This window comes from Phasianus colchicus, chromosome 2, assembly GCF_987193195.1.
Source record: "Phasianus colchicus chromosome 2, bPhaCol1.hap1.1, whole genome shotgun sequence".
NCBI lineage: Eukaryota > Metazoa > Chordata > Aves > Galliformes > Phasianidae > Phasianus > Phasianus colchicus.
Window position 1 is genome coordinate 44,940,391 of NC_143437.1, and position 18,522 is coordinate 44,958,912.

The window sequence follows — 18,522 nt, forward strand, 5'->3', positions numbered from 1 at the left end:
CTTTAGATTGCAAAAGCTACACAGAAACTGCAGCTACATGTTTGATACCGTGTTTTGACAGATTGTCATGCACCTCACAAAGGCTTAATTTTAGATGAAATATGAATAGTAAGAGAATGTACTTCATTGTAAGGAAAAAGACCAAAATTACTCTGTGAGCACTACCGTGCTTTTCAGTTGCATTATATCTGTTAAAACAGGTGTCATTAAAAATGGATGCTTTTTCTGCTGTGGCATTTATCTTCATTGTTGTATTTGCAGGTTTTCTGTAACTGACAATTGGCAAAGACACAAATCCTAAGTGCATGTAGCTGCTGCAGATGGTAAATATTCCGATTTAAAAGGTTATTGCTTGTAAGCACAAAACGTATCAAAAGATAGGGCACGTGGCTGGTGGTCTCACGCTCAGTGCTGGATATAGAAGTGCCAGAGGCAAAGTCAGTCCAGTATTTAAAATGCCTGGTTCACAGCGGTGGCACAGCAAGGAGTGTGACATTTGGTTGTGTGGTTTTTTGTTTAGTTGGTGTTTCTAGTTGTTTTTTAAGGGTTGACTGACTTTAGATGGAAATAAGTAATAAAGTACAGTGTTTCAAAGTAAAAAATGCTTTGTAGTTGTTTCTGGGGATTTGAACTCCAGCCAAGAATCAGATTGCTTTCTTACTCAAAATAAAAGTATACACAAGAGCTGCTCTGAAAGTAACACCTCCTATTTTATTATGTTGGCCTGCAACATCAGAGGCAGATGTTAGTGGTATGACAGTAGAGGTAGAACCTTCCCACCAGTGTCTCACAACATGTTGTTGCTGTGTGAGAAACAGCAGCAGAGGGGCAGTCTGACAAAATGGCATCTGACACGGAAGTGCGAGTGAAGCAAAGGTGTGAAACTGAATCTCTCCATGTGGAAAAAATGGCGCCTACTGACATTAATCAACACTTGCTGAACGTTGATGGAAACCAGCCAGTGGATGTGAGCACAGCGAGGCGGTGGGTGGTGCATTTCAGCAGTGGCAAAAGCAACAGCAGGTCACCTTCTCTGGTGCAGATTTTTTCAAGTGTGGAATGCGGGCTCTTGTTCATTGTTGATGAAATGCATAGCTAATGGTGGTGACTGTGTTGAAAAACTGTTTTGTAGCTGAGAATTTGCTCTATCAAATAGTGGTGTTGTGCCCTTTTGTAGTTTCCATGAAAATAAACAGGAGGCATTTCTTTTGGAGCAACCCATGTATGTATGATAAAACCTTTTCCAGTCAAGCATGATGTCAGGATTGGGTTTGGTTTTTTTTTTTTTTACAGAATGACAGGATCACAGGCTGGCAGGGACCTCTGGGTCCACCTCCTCCAACCCCAGCCCAAGCAGGGACACCTGGAGGAGGGTGCCCAAGCCTATGTCCAGGCTGCTTTTGAAGATCTCCAAGGAGACACCTCAGCCTCTGGGTAACATGTTCCAGCGCAGAGTTACCTGCACAGTATGGAAGTGCTTCCTGGTGTTCTTGTGTTTCAGTTTGTGCCATTGCCTCTTGTCCTGGCATTAGGCACCACTGACAAGAGCCTGGCTCCATCCTCTTTGTCTATAAATACTTTCAGGAATTTGTAGATATTTATGAGATCCCCTCAAGCCTATTCAGTCCCAGCTCTCTCAGCCTTTCCTCAGAGCAGAAATGCTCTTTCATCTTCATGGGCCTTCACTGGACTTTCTTCAGTAGCTCCACATCTCTTGTTTTGGAGATCCCAGAACTGAACTCACTGGCCCTTGGTAGAGAAGAAAGATCACCTACCTCACCCTACCAGAATTACTTGCTTAAGGCAGCCCAGGGAACCATTAGCCTTAATTGCAGCTAGGGCATGCTTTTTCACAGGGAAGAATTCTTCTCTAGCTATGTATCACTTAGTATGGGAGTATAACTCATCCTTTGTAAAGTACAATTGAAAGCTATATTTTTTAAAAAGAAATACACTGTAAAGAGAGATGACATTAAGTATTATTGACAGAGCCAATCTATATTGGGACTCTTTTATTGCTTTGACTTCCTTTAAAGCATACTCATATTTTTTTTTTTCTGTGAATCATTTCTCCAATTAGCAGCCTACAGTTCGACTGCAGAAGTTTATTTAGAATTGAACCTTGTGCCTTGAATGCTTCTACATTTTTAAAGGCTTTTTTTGGCCAGTTGATCATGTTGTCTGATGAAAAAAAAAGGAATTATTTGCCTTTCCATGGTTTTATTTCTGTTACTATTCAATATGTCACTCTCAAGGTAAAATATACATATATTTACAGTATATACAGTTTACAAAAAAAAAAAATGCTAGTCTGATGTGAAAAAATAAACAGCCATATGTTTTCTCTGTACAATTTTAGAAATTGCTAGCTGGAACTTGCAGGAGCTTCTGTGTTGTCGGTGCCTACTTATTTGCTCTCCCCTGTCTTACTTTCATTTACCAAAAAAAAAAAAACAAATCATGGACATACTTTACTCCTACTAGGCTGAGTTTTGACTGTATGAAAACGGGGTGTGGTTCTTTTAATTAGTGATGTGAGATTACTTGCAGGGTGTCCAATGTTTAAAAATTAGAAATTTTTTCCCTTACAGTGCTGCTCTGTGATCTTGAACTGGTCTTTTTGAAGTCTGTCCTCAATGACATTCAGGTTTTCACACCAGTTTAATTGACATCATTGCATTTTAAGGTTTTGTGACTAAGGGGTTTTATGAATTAGGCTCCAGTCACTAAGGTAGAAATAGTAGAGCTTTGTTCCTGCATGGGAGTCGGGTGAGGTTCACTTGCAGTTCCAATGTGCTCCAATGCTCTGAAGTTCAAAGCCACACAAGTATCATAGAATGATACATTTTTTGCTTTGGTGTATAATATATAACCAAAAATGTGTTAAAACACATAAAAATGAGTCTACCTAATTCCACGTATGTCTTAGTTTATGCATTGCTTCCTGTGTATTCCTTTTTAAATTACTTTAGACTTCTATTACAGTAGCATTGCACATGCATTTTCTGACAGCTCTTTAAATAACAAAGTTAACTGCTGTCACCTGTGGTTTATTTCACCTTTAACTTGAATCGTGGTTGTAAGGTAGTGCTCCTCTGTTTTGTTTAGAGGTCTGGAAGGACTTGATTTTAGAGAAAGGAGTGGGTGGGGGGTTTGAAGATTGATTTCCTGAAATACATGTTTTCCTGGAAAAACAAAATAAAAGTAGTAATCCCTGCATTTTAAATGTAAGGTGATGGATCTGTAATTTTTCTTTGTTCATACGGTCATAGTTTTGAGAGACCTTTGCCTCTCTTGCCTTCTAGTTTTATGCTGTGGTCAGGGTGTTGAACCTGCCTTCGCTCAGTAGCTTTAATTTTCCTGATTGTCATCTGTAGTGATTGGCCGAGACAGCCAGCACTGAATGAGTAAAGGAAGATCAAGAAAAAAATGCAGAGAAGAAAAAACAATTTTGATAAGGCTGGTTGTCAGCATATTTGCCATGACAATAGGTCATATCAGATTTCATTCTATGATAAGATTACAAGTTTGATTAAAAAAAAAAAAAGTAATTACACAAAAACTTCAAACTACAGAATGTTCTGATAAGGAAATCGCCACCATAATATATCCATAAATACATCCACTGGGGGATTGAGTTCTAGCTGAAATGTTTAGGATGTGTGCAGCAGCATTGTCTCATCACTGTCAGCTGGCAGAGTATGCATGCATCACTGGGCAGTGGTCTTGAGGTTTAAAAACTGTCAGATCACAGAAAGTAGTCTATGATCAGCAGAGTATTGCTAGCAGAATTCAATAGGGACTGATAGGAAACCTGTCACAATTCAACACTTGACAGTGACCCAGAATAAATACAAAGATTCCACTGATACAGAACTGCAACAACACAAAGATTAGTCAAATATAATTAGTGACAAAAGGCAGTCCCCAGAAAAGTGCCATGAATATTACTTGGGGATGGGGAGAGAGAAGGAGAAACTCAGAGTTTCTCTGCTATCTTGAAGAAAATTCAGAAGTATAATGATTACAATATGTAAGTACTTTCACAAGAAGAATGTAGGAAATACTGAAAGACTGTTTTACTTGAGAAATGTGGGCAGAAAGTAGTAACTGGAAGCTGAATGCAGAAAGAGTCAAAGTAGAAATTAGATGCAATTCTTAAGAATGATTTTGAAGGGCCATTAGGGCACTGTACTAGTGGTATTAGTCAGTCTTCCCTGGACTTGAATGTTTGTTTTGGCCAAACTGTATGTCACGCACAGTCTGTACACTGTCTAGCTAATAGCAGTGGATGTCGGAGGGAAAACTTGGCAGCCCAAAGGTCAATATAGACTGCACAAGTCTGGTAAGAAATCTGGGTGCACACTGAGTTCAGTACACTGAAGCCCCTAACAATGCACCCACAGTGCTGCAGCGTTAGCCTCAGCTATGACTACCTCAGCAAATTTGCCTTTGTTTTGTTGTAGACTCGAGAGGAGGTGAAAGGAGCCTTAAGTTGAGGAGTAACAGTAGGGAGCCAAAACTTGAAGCTTTGTATAGGGATAAGAATGGGAGTATTGAATTGAAGTTTGAAGAAGTCTTATTTTAGCAGGAATACTTCACAAGCATTATAGGGAGATATTATCAGTGCTAGAAATGAAAAATGAGACATAGCAGTAGGCAAGAAAATGAGAGTTATGATGTGTAATACAAAAGAAAGCAAATCTTTGAAAAAGAAAAAGGCAAAATCCTGTTTCCAAAAAAAACCAAAACCAAACAGCTCAGCATATAAATGACAAACTCCTTTTCCTCTAAAATAAGAGCTACATTCTGCTCTCTCTTCCAGACTTGAAACTTTATAAATGGCTTGATAGACAGGAATAACTCTGTCTATAGCTCAGCTTCATCATCCAGTGCTTCTTTCAGCGTCAGTTGTGGCACTTTGCACAGGTCACCTCTGCGGTGCAAATTCCCTTCAACTGAACACAGTTTGGACTGATTTTACCTTTTATTTGAGTGATCATAGAGATGGGAGAATTTTAAAAACAGGATCCAGATCCCTGTTGAGATTTTTAATACCTCCTGTTTAGAGGTCATTTGGATTCAGGGTTTCTGCTTGGACCTATCCATACATTTTTGCAGTTATTCCAAAGCCTGTAATAGCATGCACACAGGTTATATTAATTTCCAGTTTCCAAATCCCTTAAGTGCTGCGGGAATTTTCCTGCTAATCCTCATTTTAATGCATAAGCCTAAAGGGTAGGTTTAGGACCTTTGGGATTTATTCTTTGTGCTAGCTGTTTTACAACTGAAGAATCTTTCAAGGGTAACAATAGTAAGTGCTAAATACACTGTTCTTGAACAGTTTGTGTTATCATAGTAATCTGCCAGTTTTTCAGTAAAGAAAGGGAAAGAAAGTGTGACTGTTGTTAGTAATTGCACTGCTTACAGTAGTTTTTAAACACATTGTAATATTAAACGTGTGCAAAAGTGTTAAATCCTGAGTGAACAACTTAGATCTTTTTATTTCCAAGGGCAAAATAACAGAGTTAGTATTAATCAAGCCACAAAAGGCAAGTTAAATGACAGCATTTTTGTGGTTGCTGTATTTCATGACTGAAAGTTTGTTATGTTTTTCATGTTTGAATGTAAAAAATGAATGGAGCTACCACAAACTGCTCTTTGTTGTAAATGATGTGCGTTTTCTTTATGATGCATGCTTTGCCATATAAAAGGGAGTGCTTAATATGTTTCTGTTGGGAGATGCCTATTTATTCTGACAAACCGATCAGCCTCCGGGGTGTTCTTTTGCCACAGAACTGATTTTACATCTCATCCATTATCTAATCAGATGTGAAAAGAGTATCCTGGCTCAACAAAAAAAAAATCAAGCTTTGTCTCATCACAAGCATGTGACAGGGTCACTCATGGGCTTGCTTGCAAGATACAAAGTGGTTAGTGGAGAGTTCAGTTTACACACTTATGCAAACTTCCACTAGAGCAAGCCTCTGAGGAAAACGCTGGTAAACACATTGATCCCACTCTTGAAGGGTTTTTGTTTAAATGTAAGAATAGAAAGTGGCCTCTTAGTGAGAAAATGCATTTCACATCCTTAAATAACACAGAATGAGATTATGGATTTTATTGTTGTAATAAATAGCAACACTTCCTAAACTACATTGTGAGGCAGCTGAAATACCTTTGCAATATATATGTCCTGGTTTTGTTTTTTTTTTTTTTTTCTATCTTTCTTCAATACATCCTCCTTTTTAATATTTATGAAATGTTTAAAACTGCAATTTTAGGAAATTGGAGAGAATAAAGGAAGCTGAGGCATTCTGTGATCATGCAGTGATACCGTGCCTGTGTACAAAGCCCTTTCAGACAAATGTTTTCAGTCTGACATATTCATAAGAAATAAATTCCGGAAGGAAAAAGAGAATAGGACATACCCAAAGAGGTACAGTTAAGCCTGGCCATAACTACAGTTGCTAAATGATAACAAATCTTGGAGATATTAGATATTCAGAGGGAGTATGTCTACATGCTTGGACAATGTTCAACAAAAAAGAAAAACTTTTAAGTGCAAATTGTTGTAATTGCATGATACTGTATTATAATAGAGCAACCTTTCATATGGCATGCCTTGCAGAAGTGCCTTCCTTGTTACTGTTTGCTAAGAAGTGCATAGGAATTAAGAGATCAATGTCAGCTGGAGTAAAGGAAAACATTTTAAATCACTGACAAAATAGTGAGAGAAGTGGCAGGAGAGCGAGCAAGTGATTTGATTCGATACCTTTGGAAGGTAGAGCATTCACTCCATTTCTTCACTCCAAATTTCCCTGGCTTTTTGAATAATAGACTCAACCCTTTTGGGATTGCACAATGCTGCTTTTCATAAAAGCATCATTTCGTTAGCATGACAATGAAATACAATTTTCAGTAGTTCTTAGAAAAGTGACAATAAGTCTTCAAAGACTTCAAAATGAAATTGGAAAAGATGGAATTTGTGTCAGACAAATGTCTCAGTGTCATGTTCTCCTGATATCCTTTATTCATTACAAGCGAATGCAGCTCTGTATCTAAAAATCAAGGCTGTTTTATCAGTCTTGCTTATAATACCGGTCAGAACAGCTTACTGCTGAGAGATCTTTCTGAGTCTAGACTGGCATCAAGACAGTGTGGCTTTAAAACAGCAAAAGAGAGACTCATTTTACATTATTGACTTTTCCTCTTACCTGCAAGGACACACAATTTAATGCAGCGGTGATGAGTCAAAGATTTTGACACATGTCAAGACAGATATCTTCATTTTAGAGTTTAAAAAAAGGCATTGAATGTGATACATATGAAGCATTTTGGGTAGGAGAGGCAGCTCAATCTGAGAGAAGAACAATTGTTTTATGCATCTGCAAAAGAATGAACTCTTATGTAAAGAAAAATGTTCCTGAAGGAAGATGAAATCAGAACAATTGCTAGAAATCTAACCTTGTCTAGAGGGAGTCCCTTAAAACCCGTGCTAAGTAACCTATCATTGCATTCTGACTGTGGACTTCTTAAACCAATCTGTACGAGTCCATATCAAGGGTATAATTTTCTAGAAAATGGTGTTTTATATAACTTCTATAAAGTGATCATCTCCTAGTAAATTCAGTCACAGTTTTCCATAGAGAATGCATTTGACTCAGAAGTACGAATAGGCTGCATCCTTTAGCAAACACTATAAAGCAGACCTGCCTGTTTCAGCCACCACCCTTTTTGCATAGATTTTGTTACAGCAGAAACAAACTGAGAAGTACCTATTATGATTTTGTCCCTAAGCTGCCGGTGGAGCAAAATCTTGTTTTTAATAATGGCATTTATTTTATTTCACCACAGAAGTTTATGATAATAACTGCAAAACTGTCATGTTAATGATCAGATTGTATCATGAGATGCACAATTTGGAGGATTATGGGAATTTAATGGGATGAGGAGGCCAAGAGATCATCTGCTATATGACTCTTCACGGTTGTAATCTGCTGTCTGCATCCCTAATGCGTTTTTATCACTTTTGTATTTTGGTTTGTTTTCCAGTTTGTGTTCTGCCGTGAATGTAAAGAAGAATACCATGAAGAGGAATGCAGCTCTTTCTTCAGCACACAGGGAGCTGTGGCCCAAAAGGTAGAGATACCCACAACTTATTGCATCTTGATCATTCTCCTTTGCCCAGCAAGAGTGATATTTGTTAAGTTGATCCTAATTATAATCCTAAGCCAAAACAATTATGTTCATGATGAATTGCTCTGGCCATTGAGGTTGACTTTGTGGTAGATTTCAGTTGCTTTGATTGACAGAGCAACTGAGTTGTCAGGAGCACACAGAGGTCTGCAATCAGTTGATAAAGAAAAGCCCTTCCCAATGGGCTTCTAGGGCTATCTCTGTTTAATGTGAACACCTCTGAAAGGCTTTCTTTAGTCTTGCTGCCTTGCAGCTTGTATTCAGTGCACCAGCCATCATGTGGGTTTGGACTGAATAACAGGGTTTTTATTGAGCCTGTGGGAGAAAGTGCTGTTGATAATTTATGTTTTAGCTTGGAGAAATAAAAAACGGATTGCCTAGGCTAGAAGCTGTTAGGTGATAATTACACTAGGCTGTTCTGTAATGTTGTGACTATTGTAGCTATAACCCTGGACAGGAAATTGTTTTTCTCTCCTGGCGTTCCTGTTTGAGATTGAAGTGACTGAAGTTTCCCTGCTCTCCATGACTAATCAATCACAGTCGATTAAAACAAAACAAACAACAACAACAGCAACAAGAAACAGGAGAGGTTCCCCCTAAGTATCTAAATATCTCACTGATTGATGGTCAGGCTGATCTTCTAGGAAATAAAACACTGAAATTCAGATGTCTGGCATGCCTGATGTTTAGAGATAAAGCTAACCCAGGCCCCAGGCAGTTCAACACAGCAGATGCAGGATTGTAAGCAGGTGCTGACAGGGTGTGCAAGCCAGCTCTCAGCTACACATGCACAGCTCCTGTCAGCACCTACAGGCAGGCTCTGTCTTAAGCTGGCATTTGGGCCTCGCTCTTTGAATGCAGAGACTGAAATGGAGCTAGGAACCTGAAGGGAACCTTTCCCATCAGTTACCATAAGATGGTTCATTTACTATACTTTGGAGACAATGCAGGAGGCTACAACCCATGTAGAGGTGTTTCTCTAACTTTTCTTAGTGAAGTTCCTCTACTTTATAAAAAAGAACCAATGCTCATCAAGACAGAATTAAACAGACTGTATCCTAGCACATCTGCCTTCAGTGCCCTGCAAATGGTGTATTGTAGAAGACTCAAAATCCATCTAGCCCAGAGCCCTGTTTCTGACAGTTCTCAGCTACTGATGTCTAGAGAGGAGTACAAGTATAATCATGCCTCATTCTCTGAATATTCTCCCAGCTTCTAGAGACTTATGATTGAGGTATAGAATTTTGTATTTAGCAGCCAACAGCAAATTTTTATTCCTTAAATTTGTGCAACCCCCTTTTGAAGCCATATATGTACTTCTGGCATTCACATTACTTTGTGACAAGGAGCAGCTTAGCTGTTCTCCACGAAGAATAAACTTGTTTTGTTTGCAGCAGCCTTAGAAAAGTGTTCCAGCTCCCATTCACATCTATGTAAAAACAAAACAGCTTCAACAAAGACATTGAAAGATTCTTTCCAGTAAAATGGTGAAGTAAAGAACAAAGCTCAAAATCTTACCCAAATTATGCAGAGCTAGAAATTGAATACATTTCAACATGAATAATGTGCCTTATATCCACCAAGCTATTTATGTCACTGTACAAAGAACTTCAACAATTTTGAGTCATTGAAAATTAGAGCTTGTATAATTTCCATGCTGGCTAAAGTTAGAAGACCATAGGAAGAAGTGGTTTATTTTAAAGACTTGCATATTGCTCTAGCTTCTCCTGATAATAATGTGAGTGCTACATCCATCTGATCCCAACTCTCGCACAGGAGCTGTACCCAGTTAGATCTATTAGCTTAGGGAAGTTGATTACTATTGATGTTTAGGTGTAAAGTGAACATTTTAGCTGCTCATGAAAAACTTCCAGTGCTCTTGAAAAAGCTGTTCTGAGAATAGTTAAATAGTGCCAGGATATCTCTTTTAGCTGTGCAAATCTGTTCCCCAGTACAGAGAAGATTACAGACTACTCAATTCATTCAGACTCTGACTTGTGTGGAACACAATTGACTTAGTTCAGCCTTCTTGTTCTTAGAAAGTGAAATGCACTGATCAAACTCCTCCACAAGGTGGTGATGTGCTACTAAAGAAATGTTTTCACTCGCTTCTAGCAAACACTTGAGCAAACTGTGAGCTAGCTAAAGCAGTACCAGCCGAAGTGCTGGTGAGATGTTCTTTTCATCTGAATTGCATCAGTAAAAAATTGTCTTGCATACATCACAAGTGTATAATGCATACAAAACATTCACACAGCATATATGGAAAGAGGTGCATGTGAGACTGTTTCATCTGTTTCACTGAAATTGATTTAAATATTTATCCACCTGTATTTTCTGCTTTTGTCCTTTTTGTCCTCATTGAGGCAGAATTCTGTGTGTGAGAGCTTTTGAGAATTTGCTATTATTGTACTGTTTTTCCGACTGTGATAACTTTGACCATGTCTGTCTAGTTAGGAATAATACATTTCCAGGGTTGCCTTTTAGGGCTTACGTTCCTCCAGTTTTACTCTTACCCTTTCCCCTAGTCAGGATCCTTTCCATTTCATTTATTTTACAAACAGATCTTACTGCCACAATAGCTAGTAGTCAGATTTAAGGGTCAACCAACATGCAGTCACCAAACCATTCTGCTCCAGAACTGATACATCACAAGATCACAGGATGTGTAGTCTCGGGAAAATATCTTCTATCAGAAAAATACAGGTTTTATTCTATCTTCTGGTGGCTACAATATTAAAAGGAATCTTCCCTTTCCTTAGTGTTCCTACACTCACCTGAATGTCTTGACATTTCAAGTGTAAGAGGAAACATTGTAGATAGGTTTAGGCCTAAGTCATTATGGTGGCTATGAATGTAGGGGATCATGAGGAGTGGAAAAGAACTTGAAGCACAGCCAAAAAGTGCTATTGTGGAAAAAAATGGGTGGGCAGGCATTGATGACAACATTGAGAGCGAGAAGAGCTGTGCTGCTACTCAAAGCATGTTCTTGTGGTCCCTATGTCAGAGCACCAAGAGAGCCATCTGCTGCCTGGGGACTGCCCATGCCTTCCCCTGCTTCACCAGGAACAGGGTAGTATGAGGCCTGGCACTGCACGCCTCCCTGCTTGCTGTTTAGGATAGAAAAAGAGAAATCTAGCAATGGGAATGTAGAGAATAAGCTAGCATTAAATACTGGTATATTAATATTACATATTACATATCTATGTGCAGATATTGTATGGTTTATTGGGATGGATAAAATGTCCTCTTTTCTACAGATGTTTCCATTTTTAGCCCTGATCTCCTGTTGAAAACTCATCCTAAGAATGTACTGATTATTTCCCATCTTAGTGTATAGGTTACATAATTCTAGGGGAACAAAAACATATCTGAGCCAACTTCGATTGATAAGCTTTCTTTTAAAAACATTGCAGCTTCTTAGGGCTATTTGAAAATTAGGATGTGAGAAGTAATTATGTTTGATGGATTAAAAGGCACAGTGTGTATGAAGGAATCAGTGATACAATAAAGGTGACTCCAGCCAGATTTAGATTTAGAAATAACTGCATAGCACCTGCTGCCTACACCACAAAACCAAGCCTCCTGGCTCCTTTTAACCTCACTCATATATAGGGGGAATCCAGCCATAAACCAGCTTCCTCTCTAAATCCGCAACTTAAAATTAGACTAGCTAAACTGGCACAAAACCTTTCTGAACAGTTTGATTTTTACCACTAACACTAACACAACAACTGCTGTAAACCTAAGCCTTCATAAAACATTCCTGGTGTTTAATGTCTTAAAACTTGCCAAGTGGTCCCTTCTGCTCCAAGCTTAGCTATTAAAATCCTATCAAGTCATATGTACACTTAGTACAAGCCTGAATTGCTACTTAGCTAGTACTAGCAGCCCTAGCCCTACGAACTGTGTGATTCAGGAAAATCCAACACTAAACATTAAATATTTAGGTGTTGGTGCAGCTACAAATTAACAGTTTCCGTTACATAAGTTACAGAATAGGTTGTGTGAGTGTCTGCCATTTTCTTAAACTGAAAAAGTCTTGCTCCCCACTGAAGGTGTTCATTTTAGACTACGTTCATTACGTGTGCAAAGTCAAGATTTTATTGTCAGTCTTATCAAAATATTAACAAATTAATCAAAGAACTATTTTTAGACCATTTATAATAACAGCGGGACTTACCGTTCAGATTTCGTCTACTGGATTTATGCAAGGCCTTTGACATGGTCTCCCACAACATCCTGATCTCTAAATTATAGAGATATGGATTTGAAGGCCAGGCTATTAGGTGGATAAAGAATTGGTTGGGTGGTCTTAGCCAGAGGGTTGTTGTCAACAGTTCTGTCACAAGTGGTGATCCCCAAGGGTCCATCACTATGGCCTTCCAATATTTAAAGGAAGATTATAAACAGAAGGGAAATCAACTTTTTACACATGTAAATAGTGATAGGACAAGGAGGAATGGTTTTAAACTAAAAGAGAGGAAATCTAGGTTAGACATTAAGAAGAAATTTTTTTCTCAGAGGATGGTGAGATGCTGGAACAGAGTGCCCAGAGAGGTTGTGGATGCCCCATCTCTGGAGGCATTCAGGCCAGAATGAGTGGGGCCCTGCACAGCCTGATTTGGTGGGTGGCAGCCTTGCCTGCAATGGAGGGGTTGGAAATGGATAATCTTTAAGGTCACCTTCAACCTAAGCCATTTGATGATTCTATGACAGTTAAAATTATGGATATGTAAAGTTTCTGATGTTTCTCTGGTGTTATGTAGGACTTACTCAACAACTTTTTTTGCCTCATTCTTCACTGACAACTGCTCTTCATACACCCCTCAAGCACATGGGTTGGAAGGCGAGGACTAGGGAAGCAATGTCCATCCCATTGTAAGCAAAGATCAAATTCATATACAGAACCTGAACATTCATAAGTGTATGGGTCTGGATGACATGCCTTCCAGACTGCTGAGCAAATTAGCTGATGTAGTCACCAGTCCACTCTCAATGATTTTTAAAAAGTCATGGCAGTTGGATGAGGTCCCTGGTGACTGGAAAAAAGGTAACATAGCACCCATTTTTATGAAGGGTAGAAAGGACAAACCCAGATTCTGACCTGTCAGCCTCACCTCCATGCAGGAAAAGATCATGGAGCTATGCTAAGGTACATAGAAAAGAGAGGAATGATACAAGCCAACCAGCATGGCTTCACCAAGAGCAGGTCCTGCCTGACCGACCTACTGGCCTTCTAGTCCCCAAACCTGCCCTTTGTGAAGGAAAACTCAGTTGTTTGTTACTTGGGTCCCAGTTTTTACTATGCCCCAATCATTCTTGCAGGATCCAGATGTCAACTGTTTTTCTTCTACTGTCAGTATATAACTTACCTAGAGCTCCTATCAGCCCAGGAGCCTCTCAGGACAAACCACAATTAATCCAGTTCCTCAAATGAGATGCAGCAAAGCTTGGAAGCTCATTTTTTTCCAGATCTGATCCAGTTCATCAGTGCATGCTGCTTGGCCTGACTGCAGTTTCAAGATTCAGACCTAACTCAGTCATACACCTTCAAGCAAGTGATAAGCTCTGAAGCAGAGCCATCTGATAACTTCTCAGAAGTGCTCTTAGTGGCTCTGTGCTTGCACAGGTGTAGCATGAAAACATACCCAGGCGCACTAACATCCAGGAAATCCTGGCACTTTGTTGAAGTCTTTTATAATGTTGTTCCTGGAAAGGCTCCCATCTCACTTGAGTTGGAAGTGAACCACCCTTTGTTTCCTCCCATTGCCTTATGTATGCAGATCTTTAAATTGCCAGTAGGTGGTATAAAATACTCAGCTGTGTCTTACTAGGTTTCCCTTCCTAATTACTGAACATCTGTCTTATCTCTTGTGGTGTTTTTGCTGTAGGTTTCCAGCAAGCACAAAGAGTTGTGAAGGCTGGTCTCTGTGTAGGTGGCAGTTTTCTGTAGTTATGCAGAAAAACATATTGGCTCCTGGTGAACAGGTGCTATCGGTGAACAGGAGCTATTTCAGAATTTAATTCTAATGTTGAATTCCCAAACAAAGGCACTCACAGAAAATCCTTAGCTGAATTACTGTAGTGGTAAAATACTAAATATTAAGCTAGCGCTTCATGAAAATCAGGTTTGATGCAGTGTACTGCTTACAGTATTGTAAGTGGATGTGAGCACAGTGAGGCAGTGCGTGGTGCATTTCAGTAGTGGCAGTAGTGACAGTGGGTCACTTTCACTCGTGCATTGAGTGTGGCATTCTGGCTCTTGTTCATTGCTGGTGAAAAATGCATAGCTAACAATAGTGACTATGTTGAAGAATTGTTTTTGTGGCTGAGAATTTTCTCTAGCAAATAGTGTTGATGTGCTTTGTGTATCTGTTGTAATTTTGATGGAAATAAATAGGAGGCATTACTTGCAGAGCAACCTATGTATTATTTTAAAGAAGTAGTAAATTTTTTTCGTTGAAAATTCAGTGAAGGGTGAAGTAGTAGGGAAAACATATGTATTACATTGATCTCCACAGGTATCTGAATCAGCCCTTGGTTATTGATGTTTTGTGTTTATGCTGTAGAATACTACAAATATCACTTACAGAATTGTTTACTCACTATTACAGCAACCCTTTTATACTGCTTTTAGAACAGTGGAAGACAAAAGATGTGGTATTTGAAATGGTGTGTGATGACCAAGAGTTAAAATGAGAAGCATACAGTATCATAGAGAATCATAGAATGGCTTGGGTTGGAAGGGACCTCAAAGTATCATCACGTTCCAAACTCCCTGCCACGGGCAAGGTTGTCAATTGCTAGATTAAGTACTAGATCAGGGCACCATCCAACCTGACCTAAAACACCTCCTGGGATGGGGCATCCACAACCTTTGTGGGCAGCTTGTTGTAATGCCTCACCACCTACTTAGTGAAAAACTTCCCTGACATTTAATCTGATCTAAATCTCCTTTCCTTTAGTTTAAAATCATTCTCTCTTTTCTTATCACTATTTACTTGTGTAAAAAGTTTATTTCCCTCCTTTTTACAATCTCTCTTTAAATATTGGAAGGCGTTAATGAGGTCTCCCTAGAGTCTTCTCCAAGCTAAACAATCCCATCTCCCTCAACCTTTCATCATAGGAGAAGTGCTCCAGCTCTCTGATCATCTTCATGGCCTTCCTCTGGACCCACTCCAACAGTTCCACATCCTTCCTGTGCTGAGGTGGGGGCAGGCCCGGACGCAGTACTCCAGATGGGGCCTCACAAGGGCAGAGCAGAGGGGGACAATCACCTCCCTCTCCTGGCTTGCCACCCATCTGCTGATGCAGCCCAGGATACTGTTGGCCTTCTGGGCTGCAAGAGCACACTGATGGCTCAGCAGATCTTTCCAGCAGGGCTACCATCAAGAGTACTTCTCCCAGCCTGTACACAAACCTGAGATTACCCCAACCCAAGTGCAAAACCTTGTTGTTAGCTTTGTTGAATCTCATTAGGTTCACGTGGGCCCATCTGTGTAAGCTTCTTTTTCTACTGGAAAAAAAAGGGGAAAGTTAATTGCAATGCTAAATGGTAAATACTGACCTCAAAAATATGAATTATTTCACTGCATTTTAGTGAAAGAAAAGGCTACTTGAGAAGTACTTCATACAAAATATCTTTCAATGAGTCTCAAGTCACAGTATGAACTCTGGAACATCTATTATTAGACTATTGATTTATTTTTTTTTTCCCATCAGATAAATTTAAAAAGTTAAATAAAACATGGCTGTACAAAAATGGTACATGTAGCTCAATTTCTTAAGTATCTTACACAATGGGAAAAGAAGCTGAGGCTTGGATTCAGTAACTGGTGTATTCCCAGTGTCAGGCATAGGACACTTCAACTCACAGATGACTAATTAAAGGAACAAGAAAAATAACTATAACCTGGAAATGCCCTGTAAAATGAATCCTTATGTTAAAAATAAAGATGCACTGGAAGAAATCTGAGAGTAGGTCTTGACTTCCTGTCTAACGAGGAATAAATGGGAACTATATAAACATAATTTAGCTTTCGTATTTTGGGCCAAAGTAAAATAAAAAGATGTGACAAGCTGCTTTTGTTTAAGAGGTTAAACTGACAGTCACAGTTGCAGCTGTGTTGCCACTTACAGGAAAAAGCATATTCTTCCTTCCATTGGTGCAAAACAGTTACATGGAAATGACCTGTATTAGACTAGATGTCTGCTTTAGAATGGTGATCATTCAGTATCTACTAGCTGCTTGAGTTTTATATTATATTATTTATATTATATTATTTATATAAATCTTCTGATATGAACGTCCCCAGTATGCAGTGTGAGAATCTTGATGTGCATTGGCACCAAACTGGAACTCTCTAGTTTCATTTAGTAAAAATCTCTTTCATCTCAGACACAATACCCCGTGTACAACATGGAACTTGGATTTTAGCTACTTGCTGCCATCACAGACCAGCTCTTTTCTGCAGTAGAATTCCCTAGATACATCAGGCCAATTGGCTCACATAAAGCTGGTTGGTGTGAGTGTAGCTGGACCTGAGTGGTACTGACACTATTTTTCCTGTGAATGAAACATAATTGCATTGATGGATATCTTTCCAGTTACCATTTTAGTGTTTTGATTAGTTCAAGTCTTTCTCTAGATAAGAGCATTAATCCCATAGATGAATACACTTCTCTTTACAGAATTTTTGACTCTTAATTTACTCAATTTTTTTTCAAAGCTCCTCTAATCTATCTGATATCCGATATGCATGCTATTTTATCCCAGCACTTAAATAAAAAAACATCAGTAAACATGACAGGAGATTACTTCATGCAAACATGTTCATAAGACAGCCCAGTAGAAGCTGTCTTATGAGAGAAAACAAAAGAAATTGAAGTTAGGCTGTCACCAACCCCTGCAGATCAGATTTCAAAAGATGAGTCTGCTTTTGCTTGGTGCTCTAACCCGAAATAATTATAGGCAGTGTTAATATAAATATTATGGAAGGAATAGAAGGAAAATTATTTCTGATGAAAAGGAAACTGCTTTGGATACATTTTTTAAATACTGCAAGACCAGCTCTTTTGCTTATTAGAGTGGAAATAAACAGCAACAACGAACAAGCAGGAGTCCAGCAACTACATTCACGAAAGCTGAGCATAACATGGTGTTTACAGCTTCATATTTATTTTGAACCATAGGCTTTCAGTTTTCAGATGTTGTCTGTGCTATGCAAATTAAGCATGGTTGTAAAAGAAGAGTGCTTGTATAAGGCAATCTAATATGGTGGCATCTGAATTTAATGTTATGTATCTAAAGCTTCTTATTGTTTTTGAACAAGTTGTTCCATGCATGTTTTTACTCTGGATGGTACTGTTTAGTTGCTGACTGACCACATACTTCAATTGCTTTATGTAATTCTACTGACAAGGTGGCATGTGCCTCAATACCCAAATCAGCTGCTACATTAAAGCAGGATGCTTTGTTTCTATTTGAGCATGCTCTCTGTGCCTGTAGTGCTTGATGTTGGTTAACTGCATGAAGAACTTTCCATGTACATATTTTCTTGTAATGTTGTGTGGGGTTCAGCAGTCTCTGTGGTCTTTTCATCCCTTAGTTTTTAGACTTAGACTCAGCATAGGAACAGAACAGAAGTAAATTTATTTATCCTTCAGCGTGACCTAGAGATAGCAAGGTGAATTCTTTCACCGTCTCACTAAGAAGTATTGAAGAAGGGAGGCTGAAAAATGCTTGCAACAGCTCATCTGGAGCTTCCTGTTATTTATGAGTCTTCACTCCTCATCATCATATGCGGAACAATTTGGAATCGAAAAAAAATCATAAAGTGGAATGGATGGAATCTAGTAGCTGTTCAGTAATGCTCTGACAAATACCCTATAATAACTGGGGAACTGGAGCATACTGCATCACAGGTGTAGCAAAGTCTCCCATCCCATGTGGTGCATACCTGGAGTACTGGCAGAGCTTCCAATCCAAGCCCAGGCATGTGCAAACCATCTCTGGCTGAAAGCTCTGATCTATTACCTATCCCATTGTCAAGGTGAGGTCTGCTAGCTTAGGGTGAACAAAAGTGATACAAATAGATATTGCTAATGGAGAACTGCCATATAATTTTTCCTTTATTATTTGAGGAGAAAATGAAGATAAGTACACGTGCTTGCAGTCACTGTATGTGGAGCACTATATAAAGCACATGAACACTAGAGTCTCGTAAATCTGGGAGGTATGACTTTTTTAATGAATTAGAGAGACTCTTATCGATGTACCATTTTTCTGCTTTTGCTTCCTGCAGCAGGAAGTTTTTTAAC

General features: G+C 39.0%; 1 protein-coding gene across 1 annotated transcript in view; it reads left to right on the top strand.

Annotated features, from left to right (window-relative positions):
* The window catches only part of PRKN (parkin RBR E3 ubiquitin protein ligase), a 683,347-nt gene that overhangs the window by 655,976 nt on the left and 8,849 nt on the right, over positions 1–18,522 (top strand). Inside the window, exon 10 of the mRNA XM_090135537.1 lies at positions 8,056–8,142. Coding sequence (XP_089991663.1) covers positions 8,056–8,142 — 87 coding nt within the window. The remainder of the gene's footprint in view (positions 1–8,055; positions 8,143–18,522) is intronic.